Raw genomic sequence first — 18,773 nt, forward strand, 5'->3', positions numbered from 1 at the left:
TTTAATAAGTGACAGAAATGAGAGAAGTTAGGAATTTCTTACGAGAGGCCACCCAACTGTGTGTTCCACTCGTCCAGGGATGTGCTTAGCTGGATCTACTTCCCACAGTTCTTTGAAACCAATACCATAAGTCTGGGGCTCACAGTTCTTCCTCAAGTTAAATCTTTTATAGAGCTGTTTGCTTAAATGACCATGACAACCTTCAGCAAAAATTGTACACCTGGCATGAAACTCCATTCCTCGTTCAAAGGTTCCCTGGAAGTTCAGTCAACTAGTAATTAACATTACATTCAAAGAAGCAGATGTGTTTCAGTTTAGTAATAACCACAATGAAGATCTAAGAACCTACAACAGAGGCACAATACTTTGTATGAGAAAATGCAACTAAAATCATGAGAAATTCAGATATGTTATTCCAATGTTACTAACTGCAAGATAACACTATGTAGCACAAATAACACTATGTAACACAACTAACACTATGTAACACAGTTTTTGTTCCTGGATAGTATGTGTTATTTCTTAATTACTTATGTTGCAAAAGTACAGAAAATGGCCATTATTCCCTACAAACTTTGCTTTTGTGACCCGGATAATGAAATTTAGAAATTAACCTATTTTATATGTAAAAAGGGACAAATTTGCACATTTTCATTTACATGAGGTCTGAATAAAACAACATATGAACCACGATTTACATGTATTTATACTAAAGTTATACAAAAATGTTTAGAAGTGAATAATTTTTCTAGATTTGTGACTGTAATGTAAATCACTTTCATGTATCAGCTCCCAAATATAGTCTCTCATCATGTTTTTGTTATACAATCCCAAGTCACAAAAGCAAAGTTTGAAGAAAAAAATAAGTCTTTTCCATTTACTTTAGGCATAAGAAATTAGGAAATAACACTTTCTGTCCAGGAACAAGAAAAAGTAAAAATTTTGTTACATAGTGTAATTAATCAAAATTCTGTTGAAAATAAACGTTTTTCACCTGTCTAACTAAGAACAATTTATAGAAATCTGATGAACCAATGATAGTAATTAACAACTGAGATGACCTTAGTTATTACAAATGACTTGAATGACCAGAACTAAAGTCCAACAACAAGAGACTTCTATTTACCTTGGGTGATCCATCTTTAGCAATTCCAACATCATTGGTAGCAATTCCTTTGACACTTCCATCTGTATGAAATAAAACCTACAAAAGACAGACATCCTTCTTTAACATTCCATGACTGTTGTACAAAGTATATGTAATAGATGTATCCTAACTTCTGCTCAGTAACCATAAGTAGAAACAGACCTAAGAATTAGTTTTTACAAATTACAGAGCTATCACATATAACAGAATATATTCCAATAATGTATTAAATCACAGACAAAACACAGAAATGTGTTCCATACACACAAATAAATGTTCTTTCATGAGAAATCTATTAATGAACAAATTTAATAACTTAAAACACATAACGACAGCTGATGGCTTAATAACTTTGTTTGTTAAATACATTCTGTTTGCACAAACTTTAAAATAACAACATACAAATATGTAGTCATAACTTGTTGGACCTAGATAACCAAGGTCTGAAAACCATCATAACTCCTTGGACATAGATTACTGAGGTTTGAAAACCACCACAACAGGTTGGACCTAGATAACGGAGGTTTAAAAACCATCATAACTTGTTGGACCTAAATAACCAAGGTGTGAAGACCATCATAACTTGTTATATCCAAAGTACATCTCCACACCAATTCCATACTCAACATATGGGAGTGTATTTTAACTAGATGAAAGTAGAATTAATTAAACACATACTTCGGTTGCTGTAATTCTAGGGTATATTACTACACCAATTCCATTCTCAAGATATGGGAGTGTATTTTAACTACATGAAAGTAGAATTAATTAAACACATACTTCAGTAGCTGTACATCCAGGGTATATTACTACACCAATACCATTCTCAACATATGGGAGTGTATTTTAACTTGGTAAAAGTAGAATTAATTAAACACATACTTCAGTAGCTGCACATGCAGGATATATTACTACACCAATTCCATTCTCAAGATATGGGAGTGTATTTTAACTAGATGAAAGTAGAATTAATTAAACACATACTTCAGTAGCTGCACATCCAGGGTATATTACTACACCAATTCCATTCTCAACATATGGGAGTGTATTTTAACTAGATGAAAGTAGAATTAATTAAACACATACTTCAGTAGCTGCACATGCAGGGTATATCTCCACACCAATTCCATTCTCAACATATGGGAGTGTATTTTAACTAGATTAAAGTAGAATTAATTAAACACGTACTTCAGTAGCTGTACATCCAGGGTAAATATCCACACCAATTATGTTCTCAATGTGTTGGAGTGTATTTTAACTAGATGAAAGTGCAATTAATTAAACACATACATCAGTTTCTGTACATCCAGGGTATATCTCCACACCAATTTCATACTCAACATATGGGAGTGTATTTTAAGTAGGTGAAAGTAGAATTAATTAAACACATACTTCAGTAGCTGCACATGCAGGGTATATTTCCACATCAATTCCATTCTCAATGTGTGGGAGTGTACTTTAACGAGATTAAAGAAGATTTAATTAAACACATACTTCAGTAGTTGCACATCCAGGGTATATCTCCACACCTATTCCATTCTCAACATATGGGAGTGTATTTTAACTAGATGAAAGTAGAATTAATTAAACACATACTTCTGTTGCTGTACATCCAGGGTATATTTCCACACCAATTCCATTCTCAACACATGGGAGTGTATTTTAACTAGGTGAAAGTAGAATTAATTAAACACATACTTCAGTAGATGCACATTCAGGGTATATTTCCACATCAATTCCATTCTCAACATATGGGAGTGTATTTTAACTAAATGAAAGTAGAATTAATTAAAAACATATTTCAGTAGCCGCATATCCAGGGTATATTACTACACCAATTCCATTCTCAACATATGGGAGTGTATTTTAACTAGATGAAAGTAGAATTAATTAAACACATACTTCAGTAGCTGTACATTCACAGTACATCTCCACACCAATTCCATTCTCAACAGATGGGAGTGTATTTTAACTAGATTAAAGTAGAATTAATTAAACACGTACTTCAGTAGCTGTACATCCAGGGTAAATCTCCACACCAATTCTGTTCTCAATGTATTGGAGTGTATTTTAACTAGATGAAAGCGCAATTAATTAAACACATACATCAGTTTCTGTACATACAGGGTATATCTCCACACCAATTTCATACTCAACATATGGGAGTGTATTTTAACTAGATGAAAGTAGAATTAATTAAACACATACTTCAGTAGCTGTACATTCACAGTGCATCTCCACACCAATTCCATTCTCAACAGATGGGAGTGTATTTTAACTAGATTAAAGTAGAATTAATTAAACACGTACTTCAGTAGCTGTACATCCAGGGTAACTCTCCACACCAACTCTGTTCTCAATGTGTTGGAGTGTACTTTAACTAGATGAAAGTAAAATTAATTAAACACATACTTCAGTAGCTGCACATCCAGGGTATATCTCCACACCAAGATTCTCTGCCTGATGACTGAGCCAGCGAACTAAATTGCCTAAACGTACGAGATAGTTACCATGATTGTAGATTGGAAGGCCTGAAAAAAAACATATACATAAGTGTATATGACAAAAACATTATATTTATGTTTTATTAGAATTACCATCAGGTAACCTTTGGTTAAAACTGTTCAAATTATCACGTGTAGCATTATAAGGGTGATATCACATGACCAAACAAAAGTGTAGTGGAAACTATCAACAGGTAAGTAAAAGTTCAAACCGTCATGTGTTATATTATCAGAATAATACTACATCATTAAACACACACCAAAATATTTACTAATATCATTATCAATGAAACCATGTGTTGAAATATGAGGGGAAGATTATTGGATTTGTTGACTGTATGAATGTGGTTCTAACAGAGTAATATTGATGATAAATGTTATTAACTAACTTGGATCTGATAAGTAATGTTACTTGAAGAAACCACTTAGCTACCTGGATCTGATGGAGTAATATTAATTAAAGAAGCCACTTAGCTACCTGGTTCTGATAGAATAATATTAATTAAAGAAGCCACTGAGCTACCTGGTTCTGATAGAATAATATTAATTAAAGAAGCCACTGAGCTACCTGGTTCCGATGGAGTAATATTAATTAAAGAAGCCACTGAGCTACCTGGTTGTGATAGAGTAATATTAATTATAGAAGCCACTGAGCTACCTGGATCTGATAGAGTAATATTAATTATAGAAGCCACTGAGCTACCTGGATCTGATAGAGTAATATTAATTAAAGCCACTGAGCTACCTGGATCTGATAGAGTAATATTAATTATAGAAGCCACTGAGCTACCTGGATCTGATAGAGTAATATTAATTAAAGCCACTGAGCCACCTGGTTCTGATAGAGTAATATTAATTAAAGCCACTGAGCTACCTGGTTCTGATAGAGTAATATTAATTAAAGCAACTGAGTTACCTGGTTCTGATAGAGTAATATTAATTATAGAAGCCACTGAGCTACCTGGATCTGATAGAGTAATATTAATTAAAGCCACTGAGCTACCTGGTTCTGATAGAGTAATATTAATTAAAGCCACTGAGCTAGCTGGTTCTGATAGAGTAATATTAATTAAAGAAGCCACTGTGCTACCTAGATCTGATAGAGTAATATTAATTAAAGAAGCCACTGTGCTACCTGGTTCTGATAGAGTAATATTAATTAAAGCCACTGAGCTACCTGGATCTGATAGAGTAATATTAATTAAAGCCACTGAGCTACCTGGTTCTGATAGAGTAATATTAATTAAAGCCACTGAGGTACCTGGTTCTGATAGAGTAATATTAATTAAAGAAGCCACTGTGCTACCTAGATCTGATAGAGTAATATTAATTAAAGCCACTGAGCTACCTGGTTCTGATAGAGTAATATTAATTAAAGCCACTGAGGTACCTGGTTCTGATAGAGTAATATTAATTAAAGAAGCCACTGAGCTACCTAGATCTGATAGAGTAATATTAATTAAAGCCACTGAGCTAGCTGGTTCTGATAGAGTAATATTAATTAAAGAAGCCACTGAGCTACCTTGTTCTGATAGAGTAATATTAATTAAAGAATCCACTGAGCTACCTGGTTCTGATAGAGTAATATTAATTAAAGAAGCCATTGAGCTACCTTGTTCTGATAGAGTAATATTAATTAAAGCCACTGAGCTAGCTGGATCTGATCGAGTAATATTAATTAAAGAATCCACTGAGCTACCTGGTTCTGATAGAGTAATATTAATTAAAGAAGCCACTGAGCTACCTGGTTCTGATCGAGTAATATTAATTAAAGAATCCACTGAGCTACCTTGTTCTGATAGAGTAATATTAATTAAAGCCACTGAGCTACCTGGTTCTGATAGAGTAATATTAATTAAAGCCACTGAGCTACATGGTTTTAACAAGAAAGTTAATACTTGATTTTGAATCTGCTTGTAACATTATGAATTAATTTGACATGGAAGTAAAACACTCTACAGAAAATCTGACACTTCATATGGATGTGAATGTTTCTCTTACCTTTAAAGATAGGAACTGGAATTCTATGTTTTTTTGTGAGAATCCCAAACAAGTCTTGTGTCACTGCAGTGTTAAGGGGAGCCTGAAATACAAAACAAAACCTTTAACAACAAAAATACTGTTAACACCACTAAAATGGTACGTTTAGAACCAAAAGTGCAAGCTCCTTGGAGTGGTTGAAAAATAAACACATTCTGATAACCAACTAATTTCAGCATGATTTTAAAAAGATTTCTCATAATTCCTTAAACAACCACTAATATTATTAGCTGTGCCACCTTCCCTGTTTGAAACCATCAATCACAGGAAGATAGCAATATAACGTTATTTTTACTTCATTTAATTACTTATTACTGTTATTATAATATTACTTTACATGCCAATGTAAATAAGAGTGGATTATTGTCTCACATGAAGAACTAAGACTGCTAATGACTGTTTGAAATTATAGCAAAAAAGAAAAATCATGTCTTGCCTAGCATAAACAACCTGTGTATAATTACATGAACGAAGCAAAATAATCCAAGCTAACTACTGTATTCTTGAAATAACTGAAAATTAATTACACTATTTGTAAGAAACTAACACATCTAACTACAGGGTGTTCGGAAAGTCACTGTGCAGTTTTGTAATCATATTTTATTCAGTCTATTTCAAGCCAGCAACTGATAGCAGTGTTTGGAAACAAAATAAGAAGGATCCAAGCCTGTATTGATGCCAACAAGGATCACTTTCAACATTGTTTATAATTGTCATTCATATTTACCTCCTGTATTCTATATTGAAACATGTCTGTTGATAAATATACAAGTGCACAGTGACTTTCCGAACACCCTGTACTATTAGTGAAATCAGCATCTATAAATTTATCCAGATTAACTCATTACTTGTTATCTTTAATATAATCTAATTCGGATGATGAAGTTAGATATTTTGCTTAAAACTATTCACGTATGAAAGCTACATGTACATTAATTACCCATGGTTTAACTGACAAAACTTTTAAGATAAATTTCACATCTGGAATACTTCAAAATGACACTTATTTCATGTAGAATGTATGAAATTAGCTATAATGTATTATATGTATTGGTAACTGTATTTTATTCACCAAAGTGAACTATATCTGTACATGTTTTCAGGAACATGCAGCACTGAATATAGTAATTTATTTTTCTAAATTGTTCAGCTGTTTAAGATACTAATAGAAAATCTAGTTCAGGGCTACAACTGATAAAACTCAGAGAAAGTGTTAAACTGAACAATAAACTAGACTTCAGGTTTATCATTTTTGGTAATAAAAATGTAATTTCTCAATAATAGTTTTAAAAAAGTACTAGACTAACAGACAAACGCACAAGTGAAATACATGCATGTGTTGAACACAGAATGCTCTTGTTTCTATCACGTACAGTACTGTGCAAAAGTGTTATGACATAGTCCAAAATTAGTTTTCAGGCTACTTTCAGAGAAAAAAAACATCACAATTTTATTAATACTCAGTGGAAGTGTTTGAGTTGAACAGTTAATATTTTGTGTATCTCATTTTACTTTAATAACTACAGACAGTCTTTCAGGCATTGTTGTAACATATTTAATCAAAGTGTTCTTTGGGATTTTACTCCAAATGTCTCTAATTCACTCCCATAAAGTTTCTTTGAAAGTAACTTTTGATTTGTCAAGTTTTTGATCCATCAGATCCCAGATCTGTTCAGATGGGTTAAGATCAGTGATCTGTGAAGGATAATGTATCATTTGAATGAGTCCAGTAGCTTCTTTCTTAGCTAAACAGTTTCTACATAGGTTGGATGTGTGTTTGGGGTTATTATCTTCTTGATAGTAGAATTATTTACCAATAATACATAAACTGCTTGGTATACCATGATGGATCAATATCTGATGGTACTTGACCTGGTCCATTATTCCATCTATTTTGTAAATATCTCTTGTTACCTCAATAAAAAAACACTCTCTAACCATTACACTGCCTCCCCTCATGTTTCATGGTAGGTGTTATACACTGAGGTATGTATCTTTCACCTTTCTTCTACCAGATTTACAACTTATGTTTATAACTAAATATTTCAATCTTGGACTTATTCATCCATAAAACCAGTTTCCAATCATCAACAGTCCAGTTTTGGTACTTTTTACCAACTTTCAGTTTTTTTGACAATGTTTGTATGTCAAAGTAAAGGTTTTAAACTGGTACATAACCAAATATTCCATTCTGGTTCAGTGTTCTTCATACTGTAGATCTGGACACTGTTCTGTTATTTGGCACATGTTGTTTGTGTCATGCTTGATATCAGTGACAGTCTTACTACTGTCCTGAAGACTTCATAAACAAACATATTTAACATCACTGAGTTTATGTGTTCTACCTCTTCCTTTCTTATTTTTAAATTTACTTATCTCAGTTTCATGTTCTAGGATGCATTTGGCAGCGTTTGTGGAACATTTCAATTCTGCACCAATTTGTCGGAGAGTCCAATCAGCATCATCTAAAGCTTTTCTGTGAACTCTCTGCTTTACAGACAATTCTCTGTGCTTTTTGACATGACATGACAACAAAACTTAATATATAGTGTTAAACACTGTTTTTATTAAGGTTTAATTGGCGAGCACTCTTAAGTTTATATTTTCTGGCATATACTGGTACCATATGATGCTCTTTGTATATAGGAAGTCTAAACAATGATAAATATTCTAACCCTGACTCATTCAACTGTCAACAGGAACCAGTGAATCATTACCATCGTATTAAAATTTATGTTGTGTAATGTCGTGAAAGAATTAGCTATATTAAATGGAAAGGATGACAATATGTTCTCTTGTCCTAACACAGTGCCAACCATTTTGCTAACAAGAGAAATTATCCTGTCTTAAAAAACATAAACTCACTCCTTTTTCCTTCCAGTCTGGAATCAACTCATCCAGAGCACGAGGTTCAAGGCAAGTTCCTGACAAAGTATGACCACCTACAAAACAAAGGATAAATCCATTGGTTACTTACAACTTAAATATCAACATAAATTATTTGGAGTGAGTAAGTTACTTTAAGAAATAATTAGACCAGAAAGAAATGAGACCAGAATAAAATAGTCACATCAGTGTTAAAATTAGGATTTGAGATCATATTTGAATTGAGCTTGTTTAGTGAGTTTCACATATTTTTCTGTTCTTTTGTAAAATATATTAGAAATTAACAACATTTTCAAGGGGGCCAACCCCTGTACAAACCCAAGAACTGATGCTTCCAAAACACAACTATTCATGAACTCACTTCTTTACTTGTGTTTGTTTGATAGACTAAAGGGAATGTAAGTAGTCAACACCACCAGCTGTTGGGCTGTTCTTTTACCAGTAAACATAAAAATGAACTGTAGTGCTATAATGATACAGATTCTTCAGAGACAGGGTTTGAACTTTTGACCAACAGTTGCATGTGCCCTAACTATCAGTCCATGCCGGATTGCTCTATTGTGAATACCTAAAACTAAAGCTGAGTAACTGAGAACTAAATATGAAACTTAATAGAAAGTTTCCACATGGTAGTTGTAGTTGCTCCATCTGGGGACTGAGTTTGTTAGTTTAATGTCACTTGTGTATTCACTGAGGATCAGAATACTTAAACACACAAGTGATTTTGTCCATTTAGTTAAGTAAAAGTGAGCTATCAAAACCTGCTTTCCATAATATAAACAACTGAGCTTCTGTGAGTAACACACAAAAGATGAAAGAATTTGAAATAATCTTACCAATTTCAGCAGCTTTCTCAACAAGACATACACGTAGCTCTTTACCATGCTCATTAGCAAGCTGTTTCAGCCTGATTGCTGCAGACATTCCAGCAGGACCTCCTCCAACGATGACTACATCTGTTTCATCAACATACCGTTCCATATTTATGTCTGTGAAGATAAATTTCATTATAATATGATATTGGAATAAAACTAGTTTCATTTTATGTCTAGTCACTAACACCTCTGTTATATGATTGAAGTATGGTTTCATACTGCAGTCCAATAATACTAAGAAACACAATGACATAAAACATTAAAAACAAAATATGTGGTATAAGAAGGATTTGAACAAATAAAAACACATCTAATATTGACAAATGTGTGTGTATACTGGATTTACTATTACATATCTATATTAATATTGCTATTTGTTTTCATTAAATATATATTTAGAAATGCAAGCAGCTTATATTGTTCAATATTCCCTAAATTTGTAGAAGATTCACTGGTACAATAATTAACAATATATGTTTTACAGAAGCACTAGCACGTCTTCAAATATTGTTGCAACTTAAATTACGAGAAACTTGCCCAAGGTTTATAAACCAATGTGTACAACAAAAGTCTCATCTGTTCCCTAAATTTGTAAAAGATTCTTATGAGTAGGCATGAGCAATGTGTAGATAAAATACTAGTGGTCCCCAGTATGACTGCCAACTGAACCTACGTCCTCTGACGTTAATAACAGGTAACCAACCCAATGTGGACATACAATATAATATTGTTGATTTCCTACAATTAGTATCCTTTAAACCTCAAAAGATATAGCCATGATTAACTCTTATTAATTGGGAAATTACAGATATTTGACCAGGAAAGTTTATAGAATTTAAACATTATAAACCATTGAACTTCAGAGAATTAACTTCAGACATCAGTATTTGTAAGAGGACATTAAACATTTTAGTTGATGAAATTTCAAGTGTTCAGAGAAGCAGCTGGCTAGCTAGCTAGATGTTAAGTGAACTGTACCAATATCAACTCAAAATTCATTCCCTCATCATAAACCATTAATAAAATATTCAGTTCCAAGCCAGATATCAGACTTAGTTATTTTTATAACTTTGTACACTTTTGTGTATAAACCATTATTTGTATTAACTGTTATTATAAAGTATATATTAAAATATATTTCTCTTAAGAAAGAAAACCATGCGTTTCAATCCTGTTGGCAAATATAATAAATATCAAACGTACAGACAATTAATTAACTTTTAAACCTAAGCATAACTGAACTTAGAAAGTTGTCTGGGTTAAATTATAATGAGATTATTAGCAAATTGTTTTCTTTACAGGTGTGCTCAAAAATGGAGTACTGTTTAAAATAGTGTTTGTAAGAAGAAGGAGAGTTACGTTTAATATTGTGTCTGAAGAAGGGGAGTATTGTTTAAAATGGTGTGTCTGAAGAAGGGGAGTATTGTTTGAAATGGTGTGTCTGAAGAAAAGGAGTATTGTTTAAAATGGTGTGTCTGAAGAAGGGGAGTATTGATTAAAATAGTGTGTCTAAAAAAATGGAGTATTGTTTGAAAGGTGTGTCTGAAGAAAGGGAATATTGGTTAAAATGGTGTGTCTGATGAAGGGGAGTACTGTTTAAAATGGTGTGTCTGATGAAGGGGAGTACTGTTTAAAATGGTGTGTCTGATGAAGGGGAGTATTGTTTAAAATGGTGTGTCTGATGAAGGGGAGTACTGTTTAAAATGGTGTGTGTGAAGAAGGGCAGTATTGTTTAAAATAGTGTGTCTGAAGAAGGGGAGTATTGTTTAAAATAGTGTGTCTGAAAAAATGGAGTATTGTTTAAAATAGTGTGTCTGAAAAAGGGGAATATTGTTTAAAATGGTGTGTGTGAAGAAGGGCAGTATTGTTTAAAATAATGTGTCTGAAGAAGGGGAGTATTGTTTAAAATAATGTGTCTGAAAAAGGGGAGTATTGTTTAAAATGGTGTGTGTGAAGAAGGAGAGTATTGTTTAAAATGGTGTGTGTGAAGAAGGAGAGTATTGTTTAAAATAGTGTGTCTGAAGAAGGAGAGTATTGTTTAAAATAATGTGTGTGAAAAAGGGGAGTATTGTTTAAAATGGTGTGTGTGAAGAAGGAGAGTATTGTTTAAAATAGTGTGTCTGAAGAAGGAGAGTATTGTTTAAAATGGTGTGTGTGAAGAAGGGGAGTATTGTTTAAAATAGTGTGTCTGAAGAAGGGGAGTATTGTTTAAAATAGTGTGTCTGAAGAAGGGAGTATTGTTTAAAATGGTGTGTGGTGAAGAAGGGCAGTATTGTTTAAAATAGTGTGTCTGAAGAAGGGGAGTATTGTTTAAAATAGTGTGTCTGAAAAAATGGAGTATTGTTTAAAATAGTGTGTCTGAAAAAGGGGAATATTGTTTAAAATGGTGTGTGTGAAGAAGGGCAGTATTGTTTAAAATAATGTATCTGAAGAAGGGGAGTATTGTTTAAAATAATGTGTCTGAAAAAGGGAAGTATTGTTTAAAATGGTGTGTGTGAAGAAGGAGAGTATTGTTTAAAATGGTGTGTGTGAAGAAGGAGAGTATTGTTTAAAATAGTGTGTCTGAAGAAGGAGAGTATTGTTTAAAATAATGTGTGTGAAAAAGGGGAGTATTGTTTAAAATGGTGTGTGTGAAGAAGGAGAGTATTGTTTAAAATAGTGTGTCTGAAGAAGGAGAGTATTGTTTAAAATGGTGTGTGTGAAGAAGGAGAGTATTGTTTAAAATAGTGTGTCTGAAGAAGGAGAGTATTGTTTAAAATGGTGTGTGTGAAGAAGGAGAGTATTGTTTAAAATGGTGTGTCTGAAGAAGGAGAGTATTGTTTAAAATAGTGTGTCTGAAGAAGGGGAGTATTGTTTAAAATAGTGTGTCTGAAGAAGGAGAGTATTGTTTAAAATGGTGTGTCTGAAGAAGGAGAGTATTGTTTAAAATAGTGTGTGTGAAGAAGGAGAGTATTGTTTAAAATAGTGTGTGTGAAGAAGGAGAGTATTGTTTAAAATAGTGTGTCTGAAGAAGAAGGAGTATTGTTTAAAATAATGTGTCTGAAGAAGGAGAGTATTGTTTAAAATGGTGTGTGTCTGAAGAAGGAGAGTATTGTTTAAAATGGTGTGTCTGAAGAAGGAGAGTATTGTTTAAAATGGTGTGTCTGAAGAAGGGGAGTATTGTTTAAAATAGTGTGTCTGAAGAAGGAGAGTATTGTTTAAAATGGTGTGTCTGAAGAAGGGGAGTATTGTTTAAAATGGTGTGTCTGAAGAAGGGGAGTATTGTTTAAAATGGTGTGTCTGAAGAAGGAGAGTATTGTTTAAAATAGTGTGCCTGAAGAAGGGGAGTATTGTTTAAAATGGTGTGTGTGAAAAAAAGGAGAGTATTGTTTAAAATAGTGTGTCTGAAGAAGGAGGAGTATTGTTTAAAATAGTGTGTCTGAAGAAGGGAGTATTGTTTAAAATGGTGTGTGTGAAGAAGGAGCAGTATTGTTTAAAATAGTGTGTCTGAAGAAGGGAGTATTGTTTAAAATAGTGTGTCTGAAGAAGGGGAGTATTGTTTAAAATAGTGTGTCTGAAAAAAGGAGTATTGTTTAAAATAGTGTGTGTGAAGAAGGAGAGTATTGTTTAAAATAGTGTGTCTGAAGAAGGAGAGTATTGTTTAAAATAGTGTGTGCCTGAAGAAGGGGAGTATTGTTTAAAATGGTGTGTGTGAAGAAGGAGAGTATTGTTTAAAATAGTGTGTCTGAAGAAGGAGAGTATTGTTTAAAATGGTGTGTCTGAAGAAGGGGAGTATTGTTTAAAATAGTGTGTGTGAAGAAGGGGAGTATTGTTTAAAATAGTGTGTCTGAAGAAGGGGAGTATTGTTTAAAATGGTGTGTGTGAAGAAGGGCAGTATTGTTTAAAATAGTGTGTCTGAAGAAGGAGAGTATTGTTTAAAATAGTGTGTCTGAAAGAAGAGGAGTATTGTTTAAAATGGTGTGTGTGAAAAAGGAGAGTATTGTTTAAAATGGTGTGTCTGAAGAAGGGGAGTATTGTTTAAAATAGTGTGTGTGAAGAAGGGAGTATTGTTTAAAATAGTGTGTCTGAAGAAGGGGAGTATTGTTTAAAATAGTGTGTCTGAAGAAGGGAGTATTGTTTAAAATAGTGTGTGTGAAGAAGGGGAGTATTGTTTAAAATAATGTGTCTGAAGAAGGAGAGTATTGTTTAAAATGGTGTGTCTGAAGAAGGGAGTATTGTTTAAAATAGTGTGTGTGAAGAAGGAGAGTATTGTTTAAAATAGTGTGTCTGAAGAAGGGAGTATTGTTTAAAATAGTGTGTGTGAAGAAGCAGGAGTATTGTTTAAAATAAGTGTGTCTGAAGAAGGGAGTATTGTTTAAAATAGTTGTGTCTGAAGAAGGAGTATTGTTTAAAATAGTGTGTGTGAAGAAGGGGAGTATTGTTTAAAATAGTGTGTCTGAAGAAGGGGAGTATTGTTTAAAATGGTGTGTGTGAAGAAGGGGAGTATTGTTTAAAATAGTGTGTCTGAAGAAGGAGAGTATTGTTTAAAATGGTTATGTGTGTCTGAAGAAGAGAGTATTGTTTAAAATGGTGTGTGTGAAAAGGAGTATTATTTAAAATGGTGTGTCTGAAGAAGGGAGTATTGTTTAAAATGGTGTGTGTGAAGAAAGAGAGTATTGTTTAAAATAGTGTGTCTGAAGAAGGGAGTATTGTTTAAAATAGTGTGTCTGAAGAAGGGGAGTATTGTTTAAAATAGTGTGTGTGAAGAAGAAGGGGAGTATTATTTAAAATAATGTGTCTGAAGAAAGAGTATTGTTTAAAATAGTGTGTCTGAAGAAGAGAGTATTGTTTAAAATAGTGTGTGTGAAGAAGGAGAGTATTGTTTAAAATAGTGTGTCTGAAGAAGGGGAGTATTGTTTAAAATAGTGTGTGTGAAGAAGGGGAGTATTGTTTAAAATAGTGTGTCTGAAGAAGGGGAGTATTGTTTAAAATAATGTGTCTGAAGAAGGGAAGTATTGTTTAAAATGGTGTGTGTGAAGAAGGAGAGTATTGTTTAAAATAGTGTGTCTGAAGAAGAGATGTGTTTAAAATAGTGTGTGTGAAGAAGAAGAGTATTGTTTAAATAGTGTGTCTGAAGAAGGAGAGTATTATTTAAAATGGTGTGTGTGAAGAAGGAGAGTATTGTTTAAAATAGTGTGTCTGAAGAAGAAGGGAGTATTATTTAAAATGTGTGTGAAGAAGGGGAGTATTGTTTAAAATAGTGTGTCTGAAGAAGGGGAGTATTGTTTAAAATGGTGTGTGTGAAGAAGGAGAGTATTGTTTAAAATAGTGTGTCTGAAGAAGGAGAGTATTGTTTAAAATAGTGTGTGTGAAGAAGAAGGAGTATTGTTTAAAATAGTGTGTGTGAAGAAGAGGAGGGAGTATTGTTTAAAATAGTGTGTGTGAAGAAGGGAGTATTGTTTAAAATAGTGTGTCTGAAGAAGGGGAGTATTATTTAAAATAATTGTGTGTGAAGAAGAAGGGAGTATTGTTTAAAATAGTGTGTGTCTGAAGAAGGGGTGTATTGTTTAAAATGGTGTGTGTGAAGAAGGAGAGTATTGTTTAAAATAGTGTGTCTGAAGAAGGAGAGTATTGTTTAAAATAGTGTGTGTGAAGAAGGGGAGTATTGTTTAAAATTGTGTGTGTGAAGAAGGGCAGTATTGTTTAAAATAGTGTGTCTGAAGAAGGGGAGTATTGTTTAAAATGGTGTGTGTGAAGAAGGAGAGTATTGTTTAAAATAGTGTGTGTGAAGAAGGGGAGTATTGTTTAAAATAGTGTGTACCTGAAGAAGGGAGTATTGTTTAAAATAATGTGTCTGAAGAAAGGAAGTATTGTTTAAAATGGTGTGTGTGAAGAAAGGGGAGTATTGTTTAAAATAGTTGTGTCTGAAGAAGGGAGTATTATTTAAAATAATGTGTCTGAAGAAGGAAGAATGTATTTAAAATGGTGTGTGTGAAGAAGAATAGCAGTATTATTTAAAATAGTGTGTCTGAAGAAGAGGAGTATTGTTTAAAATAGTGTGTGTGAAGAAGAGAGAGTATTGTTTAAAATAGTGTGTCTGAAGAAAGGGGAGTATTGTTTAAAATGGTGTGTGTCTGAAGAAGGAGAGTATTGTTTAAAATAGTGTGTGTGAAGAAGAGAGTATTGTTTAAAATAGTGTGTGTGAAGAAGGAAGTATTGTTTAAAATATGTGTGTGTGAAGAAGGAGAGTATTGTTTAAAATAGTGTGTCTGAAGAAGGAGAGTATTGTTTAAAATGGTGTGTGTGAAGAAGAAGAGAGAGTATTGTTTAAAATAGTGTGTCTGAAGAAGGGGAGTATTATTTAAAATGGTGTGTGTGAAGAAGGGAGTATTGTTTAAAATAGTGTGTCTGAAGAAGGGGAGTATTGTTTAAAATAGTGTGTGTGTGAAGAAGGAGAGTATTATTTAAAATAGTGTAATGAAGAAGAAGAGTGTGTTTAAAATAGTGTGTCTGAAGAAGGGGAGTATTGTTTAAAATAAATGTGTCTGAAGAAGGAAGTATTGTTTAAAATAGTGTGTGTGTGAAGAAGAGTATTGTTTAAAATAGTGTGTCTGAAAGAAGGAGAGTATTATTTAAAATGGTGTGTGTGAAGAAGGGCAGTATTGTTTAAAATAGTGTGTCTGAAGAAGAGAGTATTATTTAAAATAAGTGTGTGTGAAGAAGAAGGAGTATTGTTTAAAATAGTGTGTCTGAAGAAGGAGAGTATTGTTTAAAATGGTGTGTGTGAAGAAGGAGAGTATTGTTTAAAATAGTGTGTCTGAAGAAGAGAGAGTATTGTTTAAAATAGTGTATTGTGTCTGAATGAAGAAGGGAGTATTGTTTAAAATAGTGTGTGTGTGAAGAAGGAGAGTATTGTTTAAAATAGTGTGTCTGAAGAAGAGTATTGTTTAAAATAGTGTGTGTAAAGTATTGTTTAAAATAGTGTGTCTGAAAAGGAGAGTATTATTTAAAATGGTGTGTGTGAAGAAGAGTATTATTTAAAATAGTGTGTCTGAAGAAGGAGAGTATTATTTAAAATGGTGTGTCTGAAAGAAGAGTATTATTTAAAATAGTGTGTGTGTGAAGAAGAGTATTGTTTAAAATAGTGTGTGTGAAGAAGGAGTATTGTTTAAAATAGTGTGTGCCTGAAGAAGGGAGTATTATTTAAAATAATGTGTGTCTGAAAGAAGGAAAGTGTGTTTAAAATGTATTGTAATGAAGAAGAAGAAGTATTATTTAAAATAGTGTGTCTGAAGAAGAGAAGTATTGTTTAAAATAGTGTGTGTGAAGAAGGAGAGTATTGTTTAAAATGATGTACCTGAAGAAGGAGTATTATTTAAAATAGTGAAGAAGAAGAGTATTATTTAAAATAGTGTGTCTGAAGAAGGGAGTATTGTTTAAAATAGTGTGTCTGAAAAAGGAGTATTGTTTAAAATAGTGTGTGTGAAAAAAGAGAGTATTGTTTAAAATAGTGTGTCTGAAGAAGGGAGTATTGTTTAAAATAGTGTGTCTGAAAAAAGGGGAGTATTATTTAAAATAGTGTGTGTGAAGAAGGAAGTATTTAAAATAGTGTGTCTGAAGAAGGAGAGTATTATTTAAAATAGTGTGTGTGAAGAAGGAGAGTATTATTTAAAATAGTGTGTGTGAAGAAGGAAGTATTGTTTAAAATGTGTGTGTGAAGAAGAGTATTATTTAAAATAGTGTGTCTGAAGAAGGAAGTATTGTTTAAAATAATGTGTGTCTGAAGAAAGAAGGAGTATTATTTAAAATAGTGTGTCTGAAGAAGGGAGTATTGTTTAAAATAGTGTGTGTCTGAAGAAGAAGTATTGTTTAAAATAGTGTGTCTGAAGAAGGAGTATTATTTAAAATAGTGTGTCTGAAGAAGGAGGAGTATTGTTTAAAATAGTGTGTGTGAAGAAGGAGAGTATTGTTTAAAATAAGTGTGTCTGAAGAAGGAGAGTATTGTTTAAAATAGTGTGTGTGTGAGAAGAAAGGAGTATTGTTTAAAATAGTGTGTGTGAAGAAGGAGAGTATTGTTTAAAATGGTGTGTCTGAAGAAGGGGAGTATTGTTTAAAATAGTGTGTGTGAAGAAGGGGAGTATTGTTTAAAATGGTGTGCCTGAAGAAGGGGAGTATTGTTTAAAATAGTGTGTCTGAAAAAAGGAGTATTGTTTAAAGTAGTGTGTCTGAAAAAGGGCAGTATTGTTTAAAATAGTGTGTCTGAAGAATGGGAGTATTGTTTAAAATAGTGTGTCTGAAGAAGGGGAGTATTGTTTAAAATGGTGTGTGTGAAGAAGGAGGAGTATTGTTTAAAATGGTGTGTGTGAAGAAGGGAGTATTGTTTAAAATGGTGTGTGTGAAGAAGGAGAGTATTGTTTAAAATAGTGTGTGTGAAGAAGGGGAGTATTGTTTAAAATAGTGTGTCTGAAGAAGGGGAGTATTGTTTAAAATAATGTGTCTGAAGAAGGGAAGTATTGTTTAAAATGGTGTGTGTGAAGAAGGGAGTATTGTTTAAAATAGTGTGCCTGAAGAAGGGGAGTATTGTTTAAAATAGTGTGTCTGAAAAAATGGAGTATTGTTTAAAATAATGTGTCTGAAGAAGGAGAAAGTATTGTTTAAAATAGTGTGTGTGAAGAAGGGGAGTATTATTTAAAATAATTGTGTCTGAAGAAGGAGAGTATTGTTTAAAATAGTGTGTCTGAAGAAAAAGGAGAGTATTATTTAAAATAGTGTGTCTGAAGAAAGAAGAGTATTGTTTAAAATGGTGTGTGTGAAGAAAGAGAGTATTGTTTAAAATAGTGTGTGTGAAGAAGGGAAGTATTGTTTAAAATGGTGTGTGTGAAGAAGGGGAGTATTGTTTAAAATGGTGTGTGTGAAGAAGGAGAGTATTGTTTAAAATAGTGTGTCTGAAGAAAGGGAGTATTGTTTAAAATAGTGTGTCTGAAGAAGGGGAGTATTGTTTAAAATAGTGTGTCTGAAGAAGAAGGAGTATTGTTTAAAATAGTGTGTCTGAAGAAGGGAGTATTGTTTAAAATAGTGTGTCTGAAGAAGGGGAGTATTGTTTAAAATAGTGTGTGTGAAGAAGGAGAGTATTGTTTAAAATAGTGTGTCTGAAGAAGGAGAGTATTGTTTAAAATGGTGTGTGTGAAGAAGGGGAGTATTGTTTAAAATAGTGTGTGTGAAGAAGGAGAGTATTGTTTAAAATAGTGTGTCTGAAGAAGGGGAGTATTGTTTAAAATAGTGTGTGTGTAAGAAGAAGGAGAGTATTGTTTAAAATAGTGTGTCTGAAGAAGAAGTATTGTT

At 32.7% G+C, this 18,773-nt stretch overlaps 1 protein-coding gene across 1 annotated transcript in view; it reads right to left on the minus strand.

Annotated features, from left to right (window-relative positions):
* The window catches only part of LOC143228656 (electron transfer flavoprotein-ubiquinone oxidoreductase, mitochondrial-like), a 36,249-nt gene that overhangs the window by 7,874 nt on the left and 9,602 nt on the right, over nucleotides 1-18,773 (minus strand). Inside the window, exons 3-8 of the mRNA XM_076459896.1 lie at nucleotides 9,414-9,566; nucleotides 8,557-8,633; nucleotides 5,653-5,734; nucleotides 3,560-3,678; nucleotides 1,127-1,204; nucleotides 43-255 (exon numbers count right to left, since the gene is read on the minus strand). Of these exons, the coding sequence (XP_076316011.1) occupies nucleotides 43-255; nucleotides 1,127-1,204; nucleotides 3,560-3,678; nucleotides 5,653-5,734; nucleotides 8,557-8,633; nucleotides 9,414-9,566 (722 nt within the window). The remainder of the gene's footprint in view (nucleotides 1-42; nucleotides 256-1,126; nucleotides 1,205-3,559; nucleotides 3,679-5,652; nucleotides 5,735-8,556; nucleotides 8,634-9,413; nucleotides 9,567-18,773) is intronic.

This window comes from Tachypleus tridentatus, chromosome 10, assembly GCF_004210375.1.
Source record: "Tachypleus tridentatus isolate NWPU-2018 chromosome 10, ASM421037v1, whole genome shotgun sequence".
Classification (NCBI taxonomy): Eukaryota; Metazoa; Arthropoda; class Merostomata; order Xiphosura; family Limulidae; genus Tachypleus; species Tachypleus tridentatus.